General features: G+C 34.1%; 1 protein-coding gene across 6 annotated transcripts in view; it reads left to right on the top strand.

Moving 5' to 3' along the window:
* ADAM32 (ADAM metallopeptidase domain 32) overlaps positions 1 to 19,532 on the top strand; it is a 197,757-nt gene that overhangs the window by 150,737 nt on the left and 27,488 nt on the right. For 5 of the 6 annotated variants that reach the window (XR_014306696.1, XM_082715368.1, XM_082715367.1 and 2 more), the window contains exons 16-17: positions 834 to 1,017; positions 3,838 to 3,921. Coding sequence is in view for 5 of the 6 variants with exons in the window: in XM_082715368.1 (XP_082571494.1) it covers positions 834 to 1,017; positions 3,838 to 3,921 (268 nt within the window). In the remaining variant the exon portion in view is untranslated. Of the gene's footprint in view, positions 1 to 833; positions 1,018 to 3,837; positions 3,926 to 19,532 lie in introns of all 6 variants that reach the window. The other variant, XM_082715369.1, reaches the window with a different exon arrangement.

The raw sequence follows: 19,532 nt of genomic DNA, 5'->3' as shown, positions 1-19,532 counted from the left end.
ATTATGACCTTCCTATTTGAATCTTCTAATTTTTTCCAATAAAAATATTATCTCTGTTCACTTCCTTGCATGCTCAAGCTGAAGACTGCTTGGTGTCTATAAAATGAAATTAAATTTCTTCTACATCTGAAGACCAAGCTCTTTGATATTTTGGTTATGAATTTATTTTAACAAACATTTATTAAAAATCTATATGCTAGTCGCTGGACTAGCTATTTGTTAGCAAAGCATACATGGCCTTTGTACAGCATTTGTACACTGGTAGACATGCCATGTAATTGTTTCCTTGGTTTGTTATGCTGTTACTTTGTCTAGTAATACCTTATTCTCTGCCTATTGAAATTCTACTAATCATTAAGCTTTGACTCAGATGGTATCTTTTCCATGAAGTTTTCCCTAATTCCTAAGTTAGAATGTGTCCTCATCTTAAATCTTGGTAAGAATTATTTCATTTTATTTTATTCATAGCACCTTTAATGGGATTTATAATACATTTAGTATCAAAACTCTAAGGTCCTTGAGGGTAGGGGTCACAACTTATTTATCTCTCAATCCCTCTAAAGAGGGATATGATGTATGAGTGAATTGATTATTTGAAAATAAGTATATACATCTGCACAGGGAATAAAAGACCACTAATGCCATTGAAAGATATGCTTACAAACTTATAAAAATATTTACTTTAAATGTCAGTGTTAAAATATTACATTTTCTCTAGTAACATTTGATATAAATAGAGAATCGTCCTTTTTTTTGGTCAAAGGAAGCAAATCTGAAGCATTCTTAATAAATGTCTAATGTGTAATAATCATATAATTTTATTATGTTTACAGGAATCTTCAATGTGGAAGATTGGTTTGTACTTACCCTACTCGAATTCCTTTTTTCAAAGAAAGTGGTGCTGTGATTTATGCTTTTGTTGAAAATAAGTTATGTGTAACCCTAGACTACCTGTCAGCTCAATCAAAACAAGATTCAATGAGAATCTCCAGCGGCTCTTTTTGTGATACAGGAAGGGTAAATTATTTAAAAGCTGTTTTTTTAAACTCTAGTTTTGTTCATTTCTTCAATAAATATTGTCATTTAAGTATCAAACTTCATTTCTAGTACTATGTAACTTAAAGTATTTAGATAAGAAGAAGTTTTGTTTCATTTTGTCTCCAGATATTAAGAGGGTAATGGGAATGTTTGATCTTTTTCAGAACTTCAGTATTATGACCAAGGATACTCTAAGTATTTTGGGATGGAGTGTGGAGGGGAGAGGTCTTGGGAATATATTAAGTATTCTATAGCATGGAAATTCATTTTTCTTCTTAGAGAAGGAAAAAGAAATCCCACTTTGTAATATATGTCCCTTTGTAGCCCAGTAGATAATTAGGTCAGGCTTCTTAGAATCAAATCTTCAAAACTATTTTTTTTTTGACATTTTGCAAGTTATATAACAAGTCTGAGGTACTACAACTGTATGTAAAGTGAGGGTAATAATAGCATTTACTCAATGGGGTTATCCCAAAGATAAAATGGAATAACTGTAAAGTGTTTAGTGTGATGCCTGGCACCATGGTAAGATGGTGAGAGCTAAATATAGGCTGGCTATTATTATTGATTATTATAATTAATTATCTTTGAGGCTAACCCAAATCTGGAGAAAACATAGACATAACATAAATTCACTTCAAAATATCATTTAATTCCTGACCAAATCTTTGCTTATGAGGAACGTATTATAGTATATGCTCTAGGCATTAAAGACTAAGATGGGTGTGCATCTATATTCTGATGTTTCCACTTAATAGATGATTTTGAACAAATTATTTAATATGTGAAATTGTAAATGGTAATAGCCTCTTCTGGTGGTTTTATAGTTTAAATTAAGTTTCCTGTAGGTAGCGTCTTCTTAGTATATGTGCTGCCGAAGTGAATACAGTATGTAGTCTTCTTAATATTGACTTCTTCATGCCTCAGAGTCATAAATGCCTCCTCAATGGAGGTATATACCAAGGAGTTCAGTAGATATATTTTGGCCATGGAGCCAAAACAACTAAAAAATGAAGCCTGGTCATCAGATGATTTGATACAATTCAGTTGATAATTTAGTAAGAATAGAATCCTTTTTATAACATGGACGATCCTCAGTGATAATGCATGAGAACACATTATATGAAGTAGTTTTTAATAACATGTGATGAAACATTCTTGGCAATTTCTTTTAGTCAGTAGCATCCTTATATAACAGGACTCTTCATCTCAGTTTCAAGTGAGGCAAGCAGACAATAAAGACCACATTAGGAAGAGAGTTGTTAGACACACCACCATGGCCAAGAACTACTACACACACAGTAAAGGATTAAAAGGTGTAGTTTGGATTTAGAAAGGGTTTTGTGAGGCCATTTCTTTGAAGAGAGTTGTGCTGTGTTATAATGTTTAAAAGGAAATCATTTTCACATAAAATATTTCATTTTAATCTCAAAACAAATCTCAAATTCCATAGAAAAAGTATGATTGTACTCATATAAGAGAACTGCAACTATAGAAGTTGATATTGCTTATAAATATTGGAGTTGGGAATATGTTTAATCCTCTGGTTATTACATTTTAAACACAAAGGGGTTATATCTGGATGTTTCATACATTACATAATAGAATATTAGATATGTATAGCATATTTTTAAAAAGATTCCTTTTGTGGCACCTAGGTGGCTCAGTGGGTTAAGCCTCTGCCTTCAGCTCAGGTCATGATCTCAGGGTCCTGGGATCAAGCTCCACATCTGCATCAGGCTCTCTGCTCAGTGGGTAGCCTGCTTCCCCCTCTCTCTCTCTGCCTGCCTCTCTGCCTACTTGGGATCTCTGTCTGTCAAATAAATAAATAAAATCTTAAAAAAAAGATTTCTATTATTTTTATTAGTGGACTCTAATAATAGCTCAAATTTGATTAAAACTTAATAAATGTCTTCATTATGTTGAATTGGTTTTCTTTCAATATAAACTTTTGATATATGGAACAAAAAATAAAATTGAGAGATATAAACTGTGCTCTTAGGGATAGTTTTGTTAGATTTTAGGGTAGTATAATAAAAAGTGGTTATATGGTTATAATTTTTGTTGGTCTTGTTGTATTTATACCTTCTATTTCCCTACACTGAGTTATTTTTTAAGACTAATTTTTAGAGAAGATTTAGACTCACAGCAAAACAGAGAGGAAGGTATAGAATTCCCATATACTCCCTTGCTCCCACACAAGCATAGTCTCCCTTATTATCAACAATCCCCTACCAGAGTGGGATAGTTTTTACAACTGGTGAACCTACATTGACACACTATTATCATCCAGTCCATACTTTATCTTAGGCTTATCTGAAAAACCCCTCAATACTTGGAGATTAAACAGACATTTTTAAATAGCACATGTGCCAAAGGAGACAATTTTTTTTTAAAGATTTTATTTATTTATTTGACAGAGAGAAATCACAAGTAGACGAAGAGGCAGGCAGAGAGAGAGAGAGAGGGAAGCAGGCTCCCTGCTGAGCAGAGAGCCCGATGCAGGACTCGATCCCAGGACCCTGAGATCATGACCTGAGCCGAAGGCAGCGGCTTAACCCACTGAGCCACCCAGGCGCCCCAAAGGAGACATTTTAAGAGAAATTGAAAAATATTTTGAACTAAATGAAAATGAAAACAACATATAAAAATTTATAGGTTACAGTAAAAGTAGTACTTAGATTGAAATGTTTTACATTGAATGGTAGGTCTTACTGTATAAAATTACTGATTGTAATGTTAAGACAGTTGGATTCCTGTAACATGGAAAAAGGTTTTTTGCATTTTTTCTTTTTTTAGATATGTATAAATCATGAATGTGTAGATGCAACTGACGTTACAAGTGCAGCAGTCTTATGTTCAGAGAAGTGCGGAGGACATGGAGTAAGTAAGCACAAAATTTTTGTTTCCCCAAATCACATCTATCTTGGACACTTTACAGCATCATTTAACTAAGTTATTCAACATTTATCGTGTTTCTTTTATTTGAGAGTCTGTGTTGTGTCTCGCTTATGTGGAGTTAAATTGGCTCACTAAATTTATAACCAAAGGTACTTTTAGAGAACACTGTATAGAATTAAATTGTTAATGACCTTAACAGATATATTCTTATAGATGGCTACTCTTCAGAGGTGTTCAATGAATACATTCACCTGTTCATTAAGGGAAAATAATTATGCCATAATTTGTGTGTCTCTGAATATGTGCAGTGAGGAAAAACTATTGGTTTTATCTTCCTTTTTAAATACACTGTTTCTTTAGCAGTTTTAAGTTCATAGCAAAATTGAGAAGTACACAGATTTCCTATTTACCTCCTAACCCCAATACACAGCTTCTCTCACCATCAATGTTCTCCACCAGAGTGGAGTACATTTGTTATCATCATAAACCTACAAAAACACCATTATCAGTCAAAGTCCTTCGTTTACGTAGGGTGTGCTCTTGGTGTTGTTTGTTCTATGTGTTTAGACAAATGTATAATGGCTGGTATCCATCATTAATGGTATCATATAGAGTGGTTCCATAGCCCTAAAAATCTTCTATGCTCTGCCTACTCAACCCTCCAGTCCTCCTATTCCTGAGAACTATCAATCATTTAAGTGTCCCCATAGTTTTGCTTTTTCCAGAATGCCATACAGTTGGAATCTTATAGTGTGTAGTCTCTTCAGACTGATTCCTTAGCTTAATAATATGCATTTAAAATTCCTTCATGTTCTTCCCTGGCTTGATAGCTCATTTCTTTTTAGTGTTAATATTCCCTTATTTGGATGTTAGCATAACTTATTCATTCACCTACTGAAGATAGGTATCTTGGTTGTTTCACATTTTTGGTTATAAATAAAGCAGCTATAAACATTCATGTGCAGTTTTTAATATGGGAATAAATTTTCAGTTCATTTGGGTGAATTCTAAAGACTAATTAACTGGGGATGCCTGGGTGGCTCAGTCATTTAAGCATCTGCCTTCAGCTCAGGTCATGATCTCAGGGTCCTGACTGAGGCCTGCGTCAGGCTCCCTGCTCAGAGGGGAGTCTCTTTCTCCCTCTCCCTTTGCCACCCATGCTCATGCTCTTTCTCTTTCTCTCTCTCTCAAATAAATAAATAAAATCTTAAAAAAAAAAAACAAAGGTCAAAAAACCTTCATTTAGGTCTTTTGGTATGATTTTTTTCTTACCCTTTCATTTGAGATATATTCCTCTTCTTTTCATTTTGTCTAACCCTCTGTGTTTGTTTTTATGTTTTTATGTAGTAGGGTGGTCAGCTACATCTCCTGGTCTTGAAAGTAGTGGCTTTGTGTAGAAGAGGTTTTGTGGTGCGCTGCAGTGCAATGCCCCCTGGTCACCAGAAGCAGCACTCTGTGTGTCTTCTGTGTGGACTGCATGTACCCTGCTATGGTGCCTGTGCCATATTTGCCTCAGCCCAGCAAACTGCAATAACCTCCTCTGCCTATTGTCGGCTCACTGAACAGGGTTTGGTTCCTGTGCTGTTAAGAGACCTGTCTGAGGTCACCACAGGTTCTCTGGTAGAACGGATTGGCAATCAGACTAGGTGCCTGCAGTCAGCCTCCGTGCTACAACTATGGGTGCACCAAATGGTGGGGCTTGCTCTTTATGTGGCCAACTGAGACGTTTTTGTTAGTGGGTGGGGCTGGTAGGCCAACTAGACATCCTCAATTAGCTTCTTTGCCACGGTTGCAAGCATGCCAACTGGCAGAGCTTCCTCTGTGTGCAGCCAGCTAAGAGTCCTGGCTGGAGCTATGTACTGGTGTGTGTGGTTATCTCCCTTTTCCCCAGGGCAGAAGTCACTCTGGAGAGACACTCTTCCCTGCTGGTGTTGCTTGCAATGTGAGGCAGGGCAGAAGCTTCCTTGGAGAGATGCTTGCTACAGCATGCAGGTCGGATAGGGCAAGTCTGATGGGGAATGTGGAGACAGGGCATGCAGTGCTAGCTAGATAGAAGGAAAAAGCACTCCCACAAGTGTCAGCTGTCTAAGCTGGGGGTGAGAAATTGTGCCCACCAGCAATTTTATTCCTGGAGGTATCTACTGAAGATACTGTACGTATTTTGAGAAAAGTAAATGTATATCCTAGGCACTTTTCAAACTATTGCTTCTGTGCTGCGTTTTAGGTCAAGTTATTTATTATGCTGACTCTTTAAGGGTGAGAACTCAGTTTGCTATCATGCTCAAGCTCTCCCAAGTTAAACCCTGATGATTTAGAAAGTTCCTCCTACCTTTTTAAATGTAGTCTTCTCTCTATGGTGGATCATCTGTTCTACCAGTTTTCAGGTCATTTTCAGAGTTAGTTGCATATATGTAGTTATTATCTCAGTGTGTCTGTGGGATGAAGTGAGTTCAGGTTCCTCCTACTCAACCATCTTCCCTGAAACTCTCCTATTTTTTCTTTAAATTGACTTTCTGTTCTGTTTTCCTCACTTTCTTCTGGAACGCCAATTATTCTAATATATATGTTTGATGATTTCCCATTAGATCACGTGTTATTTTCTTCATTGTTTTTCATTCTGTTTTCTTTGTTCTACTATAATGGGATTATTTAAAAGTTTCTATAATCTGGATCAACATTTCTATCTTCTGTTTGTTTTATACTGCTATAGGTGCTCTCTATTGCATTTTTCTTGTCATTTATTACATTCTGTATCTCTGGAATTTTTTATGATTTCTCTTTGCTAAATTCCTCAAAATAGCTTTGTTGAATTCTTTTTCAGCTAAATTGCCAAATTCTGTGCTTTGAGTTCAGTTACTAGACTATTATCTTTTGGTAATACATGTTTCCAGGATTCTTCATGTTCCTCAAGTTTTGTGTTGCTTCTTTCACATTTGAAGTAGTTAGCTTCTTAAATCTTTACTAGTTGTTGTCAGCAGTTTGCTGCTAGCAAATATTATCTTATATTTTATATCTGGGTCTTTTTACAACCTTGTATGGATATATTTGCTCCACATTTCTTGCACCCTCACATATATATATAAAAAATATTATATATTATATATAAATATACTAATATTCATATCAACTTAATTCATATTAATTATTAACTTATATAATTAATATATCATTAATTATTAATATAATATTATATATAATATATATTATATAATATAATATTAATATAATTAATATATTATTTAATTAAATAACTATTTATATATAATTAATATCAATCAATCTATATTGATATTAATTATATATTATATTATTAAGTGTATATTATATACACTTTATATATAAATATATTTATATATATTAATATTGGTTAATTATAAATATTAATATATTCATATATAATTAATTTGTATATATAAATTATAAATATATATTATATATAATATAAGATTCCTTTATGTATATAGTTTATTTATGTAGTATATATAGTATATATATAAATTATATATATTATATATAAACTATCTATAAAGTATATATATAATATATTTATATTATATTATATATTATATTACATTATAATATATTTATATATAATACATTTATATATAAATGTATATACATTTATATAAAATATATAGTATATATTTTATATAAATATAAAATTATATTTATATTTATATATATTTATATTATATATATAATATAATAATATAATAATATATAATATATAGTATATATACATAAATTATATATTATTATACATAAAGTATATATACTATATATAATATATATACACTAATATAAATACTATATTTATATATATAAATAATATATATTTATATTTAATAATATATATTTAATATATATAAAAATATATATATTTATATACAACATGGATTTTCCCAGCACTAATTATTGAAGAAACTCTTTCCCACACTGTATATTCTTGCCTCTTCTATTATAGATTAATTGACCATTTAAGGATGGTCCCTCTATGCTGTTCTATTTATGTACATGTCTGTTTCTGTGCCAGTACTGTACTGTTTTGATTACTACAACATTGTAGTACATGTCTTAAAGTCTGGGGTTCTAATACCTCCAGCTTTGTTCTTTTTTCTCAACCTCTCATTGGCTGTTTAGGGTTTCTTGTGTTCCATACTAATGATTTCAGTATTATTCTAATTCTGTAAAAAATGCCATCTGTATTGTGTTGAGAATTGCATTGACTCTGTAGATTGCTTTGGATAGTATGGACACTTTAACAATATTCAATCTTCTAATTCATAACCATGGAATATCTTTTCATTTACTTGTGTTGTCTTCAATTTCTTTCAGCAGTGTTTTCTTTTTTTTTTTTAAATTGCAGATGTTATTTCTTTTTTTTCCCATTTTAATTTTTTATTTTTTATAAACATATATTTTTATCCCCAGGGGTACAGGTCTGTGAATCACCAGGTTTACACACTTCACAGCACTCACCATAGCATATATCCTCCCCAATGTCCATAACCCCACCCCCCTTCTCCCAACCCCCCTCCCCCCAGCGACCCTCAGTTTGTTTTGTGAGATTTATAGTTTACAGAGTATAGGTTTCTCATCAACTAGGTTAAGGTTATTCCTAGATTTTTTGGGGGGAGGGGTGCAATTCTTATGGGATTGTTTTTTTAAATTGCTCTTTCTGCTCCTTGTTATTATATAGAAATACAACTGATTTATGTGTATTAATTTTGTATCTTAAAAGTTTACTGAATTCATTTATGCCTTCAAATAGTTTTTTGGTGGAGTCTTCAGGGTTTTGTATGTATCGTATTTTACTATCTGCAAATAGTGACCAATATGGATGCATTCTTTTAATTTTTTCTTGTCTGATTGAGGTGACTGAAATTGCCAGTACTATGTTGAATAAAAGTAGTGAGAGTAGACCTCGTTGTCTTGTTCTTAGTCTTAGAGGAAAAGCTCTTGGTTTTTCAACATAGAGCATGATGTTAAGTATAGGGTGAGATTTTTTATGATAAACTGATATTGAATATTAAATGCTTTTTCTTCATTTATTGAGATGATCATGTTATTTTTGTCTTCATTTTGCTAGTATAGTATCACATTGGTTAATTTGGGAATATTGAACCATCCTTGAATCACCAGAATAAAATCCCACTTGGCCAACCTGAATAAATTTTTAAATGTGTTGTTGAATGCTGTTTGCTAATATTTTGTTGAGAATTTTTACATCTGTGTCCATGAGCGATACTGGCCTATAGTTCTTTTGTTTGTTTGTTTTTCTTGTGTTGTCTACATCTGGTTTTGCTCTCTACTAAAGCAATTCTGGCCTCATTGAATGTATTTAGGAGCTGGCTTTCTTCTTGTAGTTTTAGAATAATTTGAAGAGAATAGATATTAATCTATGTCTACTATGTTTATTAGTATTTTCCATTTATTGTTATTGTTCTTTATTCCTATTTATGTCTTCCACTGTTTTCTTATCTTTGTGGTTCTAGTTGAGCCTTTTATATGATGCTGTTTTCTCTCCTTTCTTAACATATCAGTTATACTTCTACTATATACTAGTATATATACTACTATGTAGTATATACTATATACTATATACTATGTTTACTTTTTTAGTAGTTGCCCTACTGTTTGCAATATACATTTACAACTAATCTAAGTCCAGTTTCAAATAACACTGTCCTACAAGTAGTGTAAGTAACCTTATAATAAGTAAATTATCAATATCTTATTTCCCAATCTTCATATCATCTTGTGATTCATTTTACTTACACAAAAGCATATATACTTGTTGTTATCATTACTTTGAATAATCTGGTATCCATTAGATCAATTAAGAACAATAAAAGTTTTTATTTTATGTTCATTTACTCCATCCTTAATGCTCCTTTTCTGTATATGTAAAATACAATTTTTCTGCCTTATATAGTTTTCCATTTCTCTGATGAACTTCTTTTGTCATTTCTTCCAAGGTAGGCCAGCTCTTGACAAATATCTCAATTTTTGTTTGTCTGAGAGAGTCTCTTTTTTCCTTTTAAAGAGTATTTTGCAGGATTCCAAATTCTAACTTGGTGATTATTTTCTTAAGACACTAAATATTTCACTCCATGCTCTTCTTGCTTACATCAATTCAGAATAATGGTCTAATGTAATTTTTATCCTTGCACCTCTCTAGATTTCCCCCCCTTTCTGGCTGTTTTCAAGATTTTTCTTCATCTTTGATTTTCTAAAGTTTGAAGATGATATAGCTAGGTGGAAATTTTTGCTTGTTGTTTTCTGAGCTTCTTGGATCTCTGGTTTGGTGTCTGATCTTAAAAATGTTCAGTTATTATTCATTTAAATATCTCTTATTTCTTTATTTTCATAATGTATTCCAAATACACGTATGGTGTGCCTTTTATAGTTGTGCCACAGTCCTTGGGATTCCTGGGGTTCTTTTTCAGTCTTTATTTCTCATTAGTTTTCAGTTTTGGAAGTTACTGTTGAGATACCCTCAAAATCAGAGATTCTTTCCTCAAGCTTTATAGGTCTACTCCTGATTCCATCAAAGTCATTGTTTATTTCTTTCACAATTTTATCTCCAGCATTTCTTTTTAGATTCCTCCAGAGAGAGAGAGAGGGAGAGGGAGAGTGCACACAAAGAAGGAGAGGGAGAAGCAGACTCCCTGCTGAGCAGGGAGCTCAATGTGGGACTCCATCCCAAGACCCTGGGATCATGACCTGAGCTGAAGGCAGACACTTAATCAACTGAGCTACCTAGGTGCCCCTTTAGATTCTTTCTTAATAGTTTCATTTTCCACCTTTTATTACCCATCTATACTTGCATGCTGTCTGTTTTATCCATTAGAGCCCTTAGCGTTCCTGGTCTGATAATTCTGACATCCTTGCTTTAGCTGAGTCTGGTTCTGGTGTTTGCTCTGTTCACATTGTGGTTTTTGTTTTGTTTTGTTTTTGCTTTTTTGTATGCCTCATGATTTTTTTCTTGGTAGCTGTACATGATGTACTGAGTAAAAGGAACTAATAATAATGTATTGGTAAATTGTGTTGGAAAGGTGGGGGGTGGTAGAATTCTGTAATCATAATTAAGTCTCATTCTTTTAATGAGCTTATGCCTCTGGTCTGTGAATTTTACAAGTGCTTGTAAGTTTTTTTCTTCTTTTACGTGGGACAGTATGGCTAGAATAGACTGGAATTGGGCATTTCCCTTCCATTATGTCAGTTAGGCTCTGAAAAAGCTCAATAATTTTAGGCTCTGGTAAAATAGTTTCTCTTTAAGTTTGGTCTTGTTAAGAAGAACAGAGTACTCCTGCATATTTCAAAACTGGTCCTTTTCTCTTCCCCCTGCTGTGGGTACAGGGAGTTTTTCTCTTATATTTTCTGTGAGAATCTGGTTGAGCTTCTGGATGTAAAACTCAGAAAAGTATGGGGATACTCTAATAACTAGACCCCCCACCTCCACAGCACACTGAAGTTTCTAACTCTAATGGAGCCTCCAAGTAGTACATCAATGACAGTTTCATTTTTTCTACTCTGGTACTGATTCCCATGTGGGCTTCTGTTTTGTTAAGTTCTGACTTTGTGTATTTGCCTGTGTCTCCAGTTTTGGAGGTGAGAGTTTGTTTGTGATTTCACCTTTCTGATGGATATAGAAGAATTGTTAATTTTCAGCTTATTCAGCTTTTTACTTATTAGGATAGAGTGGTGACCCCCAAGCTCCTCACATGCCAGACAAGGACAGGTGTTCTGTGCTTGTTCTCACAAAAATTTGAATAGTAGGTCTCTGCTGCTATAGCTAGAGAGATATAATTGGGCATATATAAATGGAAAATTTATTAAAATGCTTTTCTGAAAACAAAATGAAAACCGCTCTACTAAAACTTCGCAGAAGTCTTCCAGTGCAGTGACAACCAATCCAGCCAATCATAATTCTTTTTTTTTTTTTTTAAGATTTATTTATTTATTTATTTATTTATTTATTTGACATACAGAGATCACAAGTAGGCAGGGAGGCAGACAGAGAGAGAGAGAGAGGAGGAAGCAGGCTCGCTGCTGAGCAGAGAGCCTGATGTGGGGCTCCATCCCAGGACCCTGGGATCACGATCTGAGCCGAAAGCAGAGGTTTTAACCCACTGAGCCACCCAGGTGCCCTCAGCCAATCATATTTCTATATAAATACTGAGATTAAATTTTTGGCATTACAAGTACTAAGTAACTATTTGATTAATTGACTGTTAAGGCAACTGACATTGAGTGAATTTGCCTAGGCAAATTGCCTTTATGTAGGTTACCGTTTAGAAAATTAGCATAAAGTCAAAATCACGCAATGGTACAATAACACATATTAGAATAATAAGGAAAAAAAAAGATTGTAGTGTATAGGAAGTTTAAAAACCCCTCACATTCTAATACAAGTGTAAATCATTATCCAAATTAAAAAATACTGTCTGTTGAAAATTTTGTTTCAGGGTTCACAAATTTAAATATGCCAAAAGAGTAAATAAACAGGTAAGGCAAATTTGGTATACAACCATGGACATTAAATAGTTATATTGCCATTGATATACTTACTAAGTTATGTTTTTTTATTGTAGATTATTCTTTTGAATATCTCTGTGCATGCACATGTATGTTCGTATACATGTATTTTTGGTGATAGGATTACATAATTATACCAGTGTTATGACATTAATTTTTGTGGTGTTCTCTTGTTATCAGTCTACCATGTATCATTACTTTTTTGTTTATTCTAGACTCATTTATTCAGGTACAGAGCTATATTCATATAGACATGTATTCTTTGTTGTTAGTTACCAAGAGCCCAGAACTGCTGGGCACAATGTAGGAATGCAAATATTTGCTGAATGTATATCTATCATGTATCTGTCTATCATCTATTTATCATCTATCGATTGATAATATAGATACATATAGGCATACCACACTTTTCCGTATCTTACTTTTTCATTCAACAATGCTTCACTCAGATGCTTCCAAATGAGGAGATATAGATTTAATAAGTATCCTTGTATATGTATGTCCTTGAATGCTAGAACCTATGTTGCTGTGGGAAGATAACCAGGATCAACCAAGTAGTCATACTACTAGTATGACTACTTGGTTGAAGTGTGTGTGTATATCTATATCTATATATTCAAAATTTTAATGATTTCTTAAAGCCAAATTATTTTTCATAAATGCCAAAACACTTTTAATTTTACTTACAATGTAAAAAAACTACCTCTTCCCCCCCCCGTCTCCCTCCTTTATCCCCAATTCTCTTGAGCAATGAGTGTTATAAATATTCCTCTGGACACTCTGGGCATGTCAAAGAAAATTTATTTGGAGGCTATATTTGTCTGATAGGTCAATTGTTGACTTGTTAACGATGCAAATTTTCATTCCTTCAAATTCCTAGATACTACTTATTTTCTTTCTTCATAATAAAAGTACTACTTATTTATCATGAAAGACTTTGGAGATTTAGAAATCTAAAGTAGAAAGTAAAAAATTAACTATATTTTTTATAATGCAGACTTAACTGTTCTCCCGAAAGCTTTCTTTGTTCCATGCATCTACAAGTGTATATATGTATATGTATAAGTATGTATAAATCTATTCATTCATTCACTAAATATGTTTATGTATACATGTGTAGCCTCATTCATTGAGTCATTGACTCAACCAAGAAGACATGGTACTATGTACAGGGGGTAACAGATGATTTCTCTATCCAAAGCATTTCACTTCTAAGAATTTTTCCATCTTTTAAACATTGCCTAAAAATTGTTATAGAAAATAATATTATATAACTTTATTTCTTTTCACCAGTCCCATATGTTCAATATCATATGATATTTCATTCTTCTTTTTTACTGAAATTTGCTTTTATGAGAAACTTGTATATTATTTCTGTGGGAGAGGTTTCCAGAAGTGGATTATAGAGTATAAGATACTAATCCCCTTTAAGATCACCTAAAATTTTTAAGTGATTTCCAGAAAGTTTATAAATTTATCCTGTGGTAATAAGTGTATGAGCATGTCTCTCCCAATTCTTCCTTTCAAGCCTAAGTACTATTTTATTTAATTATTTATTACATTTTTAATTTTTCAATTAACATATATTGTATTATTAGTCCCAGGGGTACAGGTCTATGAATCACCAGGTTTATAAACTTCATAGCACACGCCTTCCCAATGTCCATAACCCCACCACCCTCTGCCTACCTCCTTGCCCCTGGCAACCCTCAGTTTGTTTTGTGAGATTAAGAGTCTCTTATGGTTTGTCTCCCTCCTGATCCCATCTTGTTTCATTTATTCTTTTCCTACCCCCCAAACCTCCACATTACCTCTCAACTTCCTCATATCAGGGAGATCTTAGGATAATTGTCTTTCTCCAATTGACTTATTTCACAAAGCATAATACCCTCTAGTTCCATCCACGTTGTCACAAATGACAAGATTTCATTTCATTTGATGGCTGCATAGTATTCCATTGTATATATATATATATACACCACATCTTCTTTATCTATTCATCTGTTGATGGACATCTAGGTTCTTTCCATAGTTTGGCTATTGTGGACATTGCTGCCATAAACATTTGGGTGCACGTGCCCTTTCGGATCACATTTGTATCTTTAGGGTAAATACCCAGTAGTGCAATTGCTGGGTTGTGGGGTAGCTCTATTTTCAACATTTTGAAGAACCTCCATGCTGTTTTCCAGAGTGGTGGCACCAGCTTGCATTTCTACCAACAGTGTAGGAGGGTTCCCCTTTCTCTGCATCCTCACCAGCATCTGTCATTTCTTGACTTGTTAATTTTAGCCATTCTGACTGGTGTGAGGTGGTATTTCATTGTGGTTTTGATTTGTGATTTCCTGATGCCAAGTGATGTGGAGCACTTTTTCATGTGTCTGTTGGCCATCTGGAAATCTTCTTTGCAGAAATGTTTGTTCATGCCTTCTGCCCATTTCTTGATTGGATTATTTGTTCTTTGGGTGTTGGGATTGATAAGTTCTTTATAGATTCTGGACACTAGTCCTTTATCTGATATGTTGTTTGCAAATATCTTCTCCCATTCTGTCAGTTGTCTTTTGGTTTTGTTAACTGTTTCCTTTGCTGTGCAAAAGCTTTTGATCTTGATGAAATCCCAATAGTTCATTTTTGCCCTTGCTTCCCTTGCCTTTGGCATTGTTCCTAGGAAGATGTTGCTGCGGCTGAGGTTGAAGAGGTTGCTGTCTGTGTTTTCCTCAAGGATTTTGATGGATTCCTTTCTCACATTGAGGTCCTTCATCCATTTTGAGTCTATTTTCATGTGTGATGTAAGCAAATGGTCCAATTTCATTTTTCTGCATGTGGCTGTCCAATTTTCCCAGCACCATTTATTGAAGAGGCTGTCTTTTTTCCATTGGACATTCTTTCCGGCTCTGTCGAAGATTGGTTGACCATAGAGTTGAGGGTCTGTTTCTGGGCTTGCTCTCTATTCTGTTCCATTGATCTATGTGTCTGTTTTTGTGCCAGTACCATACTGTCTTGATGATGACAGCTTTGTAATAGATCTTGAAGTCTGGAATTGTGATGCCACCAACTTTGGCTTTCTTTTTCAATATTTCTCTGGCTATTCGAGGTCTTTTCTGGTTGCATATAAATCTTAGGATTATTTGTTCCATTTCTTTGAAAAAGATGGAGGGGATTTTGATAGGGATTGCATTAAATGTGCAGATTGCTTTAGGTAGCATAGACATTTTCACAATATTTATTCTTCCAATCCAGGAGCATGGAACATTTTTCCATTTCGTTGTGTCTTCCTCAGTTTCTTTCGTGAGTACTTATAGTTTTCTGAGTGTAGATTCTTTGCCTCTTTGGTTAGGTTTATTCCTGGTATCTTGTGTTTTTGGGTGCAATTGTAAATGGGATGGACTTCCTAATTTCTCTTTCTTCTGTCTTGTTGTAGGTGTAAAGAAATGCAACTGGTTTCTGTGCATTGATTTTATATCCTGACACTTTACTGAAATACTATACAAGTTCTAGCAGATTTGGAGTGGAGTCTTTTGGGTTTTCCACATAAAGTATCATATCATCGCAGAGAGTGATAGTTTGACTTCTTGTTTGCCGATTTGGATGCCTTTAATTTCTTTTTGTTGTCGGATTGCTGAGGCTAGGACTTCTGGTACTGTGTTGAATAGCAGTGTTGATAATGGTCATCCCTGCCGTGTTCCTGACCTGAGTGGAAAAGCTCTCAGTTTTTCTCCATTGAGAATGATATTTGTGGTGGGTTCTTCATAGATGGCTTTGATGATATTGAGGTATGTACCCTCTATCCCCCTACACTCTGAAGAGTTTGATCAGGAAAGGTTGCTATACTTTGTCAAATGCTTTTTCAGCATCTATTGAGAGTATCATATGGTTCTTGTTATTTCTTTTATTATGTGTTGTATCACATTGATTGATTTGTAGTTGTTGAACCAACCTTGCAGCCCAGGAATAATTTCCACTTGGTTGTGGTGAATAATCCTTTTAATGTACTGCTAGATTTTATTGGCTAGTATTTTGCTGATAATTTTTGCATCTGTGTTCATCAAGGATATTGGCCAGAAATTCTCCATTTTGAAGAGGCCTTTGTCTGGTTTTGGGATCAAGGTAATGCTGGCCTCATAAAATGAGTTTGCAAGTTTTCCTTCCATTTCTATTTTTTGAAACAGTTTCAGGAGAATAGGAATTAATTCTTCATTAAATGTTTGGTAGAATTCTCCTAGGAAGCTGTCTGTTCCTGGGCTCTTTTTTGTTTGGAGATTTTTGATGAGTGCTTCAATCTCCTTACTGGTTATGGGTCTTTTCATGTTTTCTATTTCTTCCTGGTTCAATTTTGGTAGTTTATATGTCTTTGGGTATGCATCCATTTCTTCCAGATTGTCAAATTTGCTGGCATATTGTTGCTTATAATATGTTCTTATAATTGTTTGTGTTTCTTTGGTGTTGGCTGTGATCTCTCCTTTTTCATTCATGAATTTTATTTATTTGGGTCGTTTCTCTTTTCTTTTTGATAAGTCTGGCCAGGGGTTTATCAATCTTATTAATTCTTTCAAAGAACCAGCTCCTAGTTTCATTGATTTTTTTCTGTTGTTTTTTTGTTTTCTATTTCTTTGATTTCTTCTCTGATTTTATTATTTCTCTTCTCCTTCTGGGTTTAAGCTTTCTTTGTTGTTCTTTGTCCAGCTCCTTTAAGTGTAGAGTTAGGTTGTGTATTTGAGACCTTTCTTGTTTCTTGAGAAAGGCTGGTTATCACTATATATTTTCCTCTCAGGACTGCCTTTGTTATGTCCACAGATTTTGAACCGTTTTGTTTTCATTATCATTTGTTTCCATGAATTTTTTAAATTCTCTTTAATTTCTTGATTGACCTGATTGACCCATTCATTATTTAGAAGGATGCTGTTTAGTCTCCATGTATTTGGGTTCTTTCCAAATTTCCTCTTGTGATTGAATTCTAGCTTCAGAGCATTGTGGTCTGAAAATATGCAGGGAATGATCCCAATCTTTTGATACTGGTTGAGACCTGATTTAGGACCCAGGATGTGATCTATTCTGGAGAATGTTCCATGTGCACTAGAAAAGAATGTGTATTCTGTTGCTTTGGGATGAAATGTTCTGAATATATCTGTGATGTCCATCTGGTCCAGTGTGTCATTTAAGGCCTTTATTTCCTTGTTGATCTTTTTCTTGGATGATCTGTCCATTTCAGTGAGGGGGAGTGTTGAAGTCCCCTACTATTATTGTATTATTGTCAATGTGTTTCTTTGATTTTGTTATTAATCGGTTTATATAATTGGCTTCTCCCATGATGGGGGCATAGATATTTAAAATTGTTAGCTCTTCTTGATGGACAGACCCTTTGAGTATGATATAGTGTCCTTTCTCATCTCTTATTATAGTCTTTGGCTTAAAATTTAATTGATCTGATATAAGGATTGCCACCCCAGCTTTCTTTTGATGTCCATTAGCATGGTAAATGGTTTTCCACCTCCTCACTTTAAATCTGGAGGTGTCTTTGGGTCTAAAATGAGTTTCTTGTAGACAGCATATTGATTTTTTTTTCTTCATTCTGATTCCCTGTGTCTTTTGATTGGGGCATATAACCCGTTAACATTCAGGGTAACTATTGAGAGAATTGAATTTAGTGCCATTGTATTGCCTGTAAGGCGACTGTTACTGTATATTTTCTCTGTTCCTTTCTGGTCTACTACTTTTAGGCTCTCTCTTTGCTTATAGGACCCCTTTCAATATTTCTTGTAGAGCTGCTTTGGAGTTTACAAATTCTTTTAGAGTTTGTTTGTCCTGGAAGCTTTTTATCTCTCCTTGTGTTTTCAATGATACCCTAGCTGGATAGAGTATTTTTGGCTGTATGTTTTTCTTGTTTAGTCCTCTGAAAATATCATGCTAATTCTTTCTGGCCTGCAAGGTCTCTGTGGATAAGTCTGCTGCCAATCTAGTATTTTTAACCATTGTATGTTATAGACTTCTTGTCCCGGGCTGCTTTAGGATTTTCTCTTTCTCACTAAGACCATCTGTTTTCCTTCCAGAACCATACTGTGTTGATCACTACAGCTTTTTAATATAACTTGAAGTCCAGAATTGTGATGCGACCAGCTTTGCCTTTCTTTTTCAAGGTTGCTTTGGCTATTTGAGGTTTTCTGTGGTTCCATACAAAGTTTAGGATTATTTGTTCTAGTTCTGTGAAAAATGCTGTTGTTGTTTTTTTTTTAAATTAATTTATTAATTTATTTGAGAGAGAGAAAGAGAATGTGAATGTGGAAGGGACAGAAGAATAGGAGGAGAGAGAATCTCAAGCAGATTTTGTGCTAAGCATGGAGGCGGAAGTGGGGCTCAGTCCCACGACCCTGAGATCATGACCTGAGCCAAAATCAAGGGTTGGCTATTTAACTGACAACCAGGCACCCCAGAATGCTGTTGGCATTTTGATAGGGAATGCATTAAATGTGTAGATTGCTTTGGGTAGTACAGACATTTTAGCAATATTTTTTCTTCTGATCCAAATGGAGTGTTGTTTTTTCATTTCTTTGTGTCTTCTTCAATTTCTTTCATTAGTGTTTTATAGTTTCCAGAGTACAGGACTTGAAAGACCTCTTTGTTTAGGTTTATTCCTATGTGTTTTATTGGTTTTGATGCAATTATAAATGGGATCAATTCCTTGATTTCTCTTTCTGCTGCTACATTATTAGTATATAGAAAGGTAACAGATTTCTTTATTTTGATTTTGTACCCTGTGACTTTACTGAATTCAGCAATTAGAATGCTAAGTATTTACCCAACAAATACAAGAACATTAATTCAAAATATACATGCATCCCAATGTTTATAGCAGCATTATGTATAATAACCAAATTATGGAAACTGCCAAAGTATCCACTGACTGCTGAATGGATAAAGAAGATCTCTCTCTCTCTCTCACACACACACACTGGAATATTATTCAGCCATAAAAAGAATGAAATCTTGCTATTTGCAATGATGTGGATGGAGCTAGAGAGTATTAATGCTAAGTGAAGAAAGACAGAGAAAGACAAATA

The sequence above is a fragment of the Mustela nivalis genome (genome assembly GCF_964662115.1).
Source record: "Mustela nivalis genome assembly, chromosome: 20".
Lineage (NCBI taxonomy): Eukaryota > Metazoa > Chordata > Mammalia > Carnivora > Mustelidae > Mustela > Mustela nivalis.
Note: the sequence above shows the minus strand (reverse complement) of the source record. Positions and strands in the feature narration are given on the sequence as shown.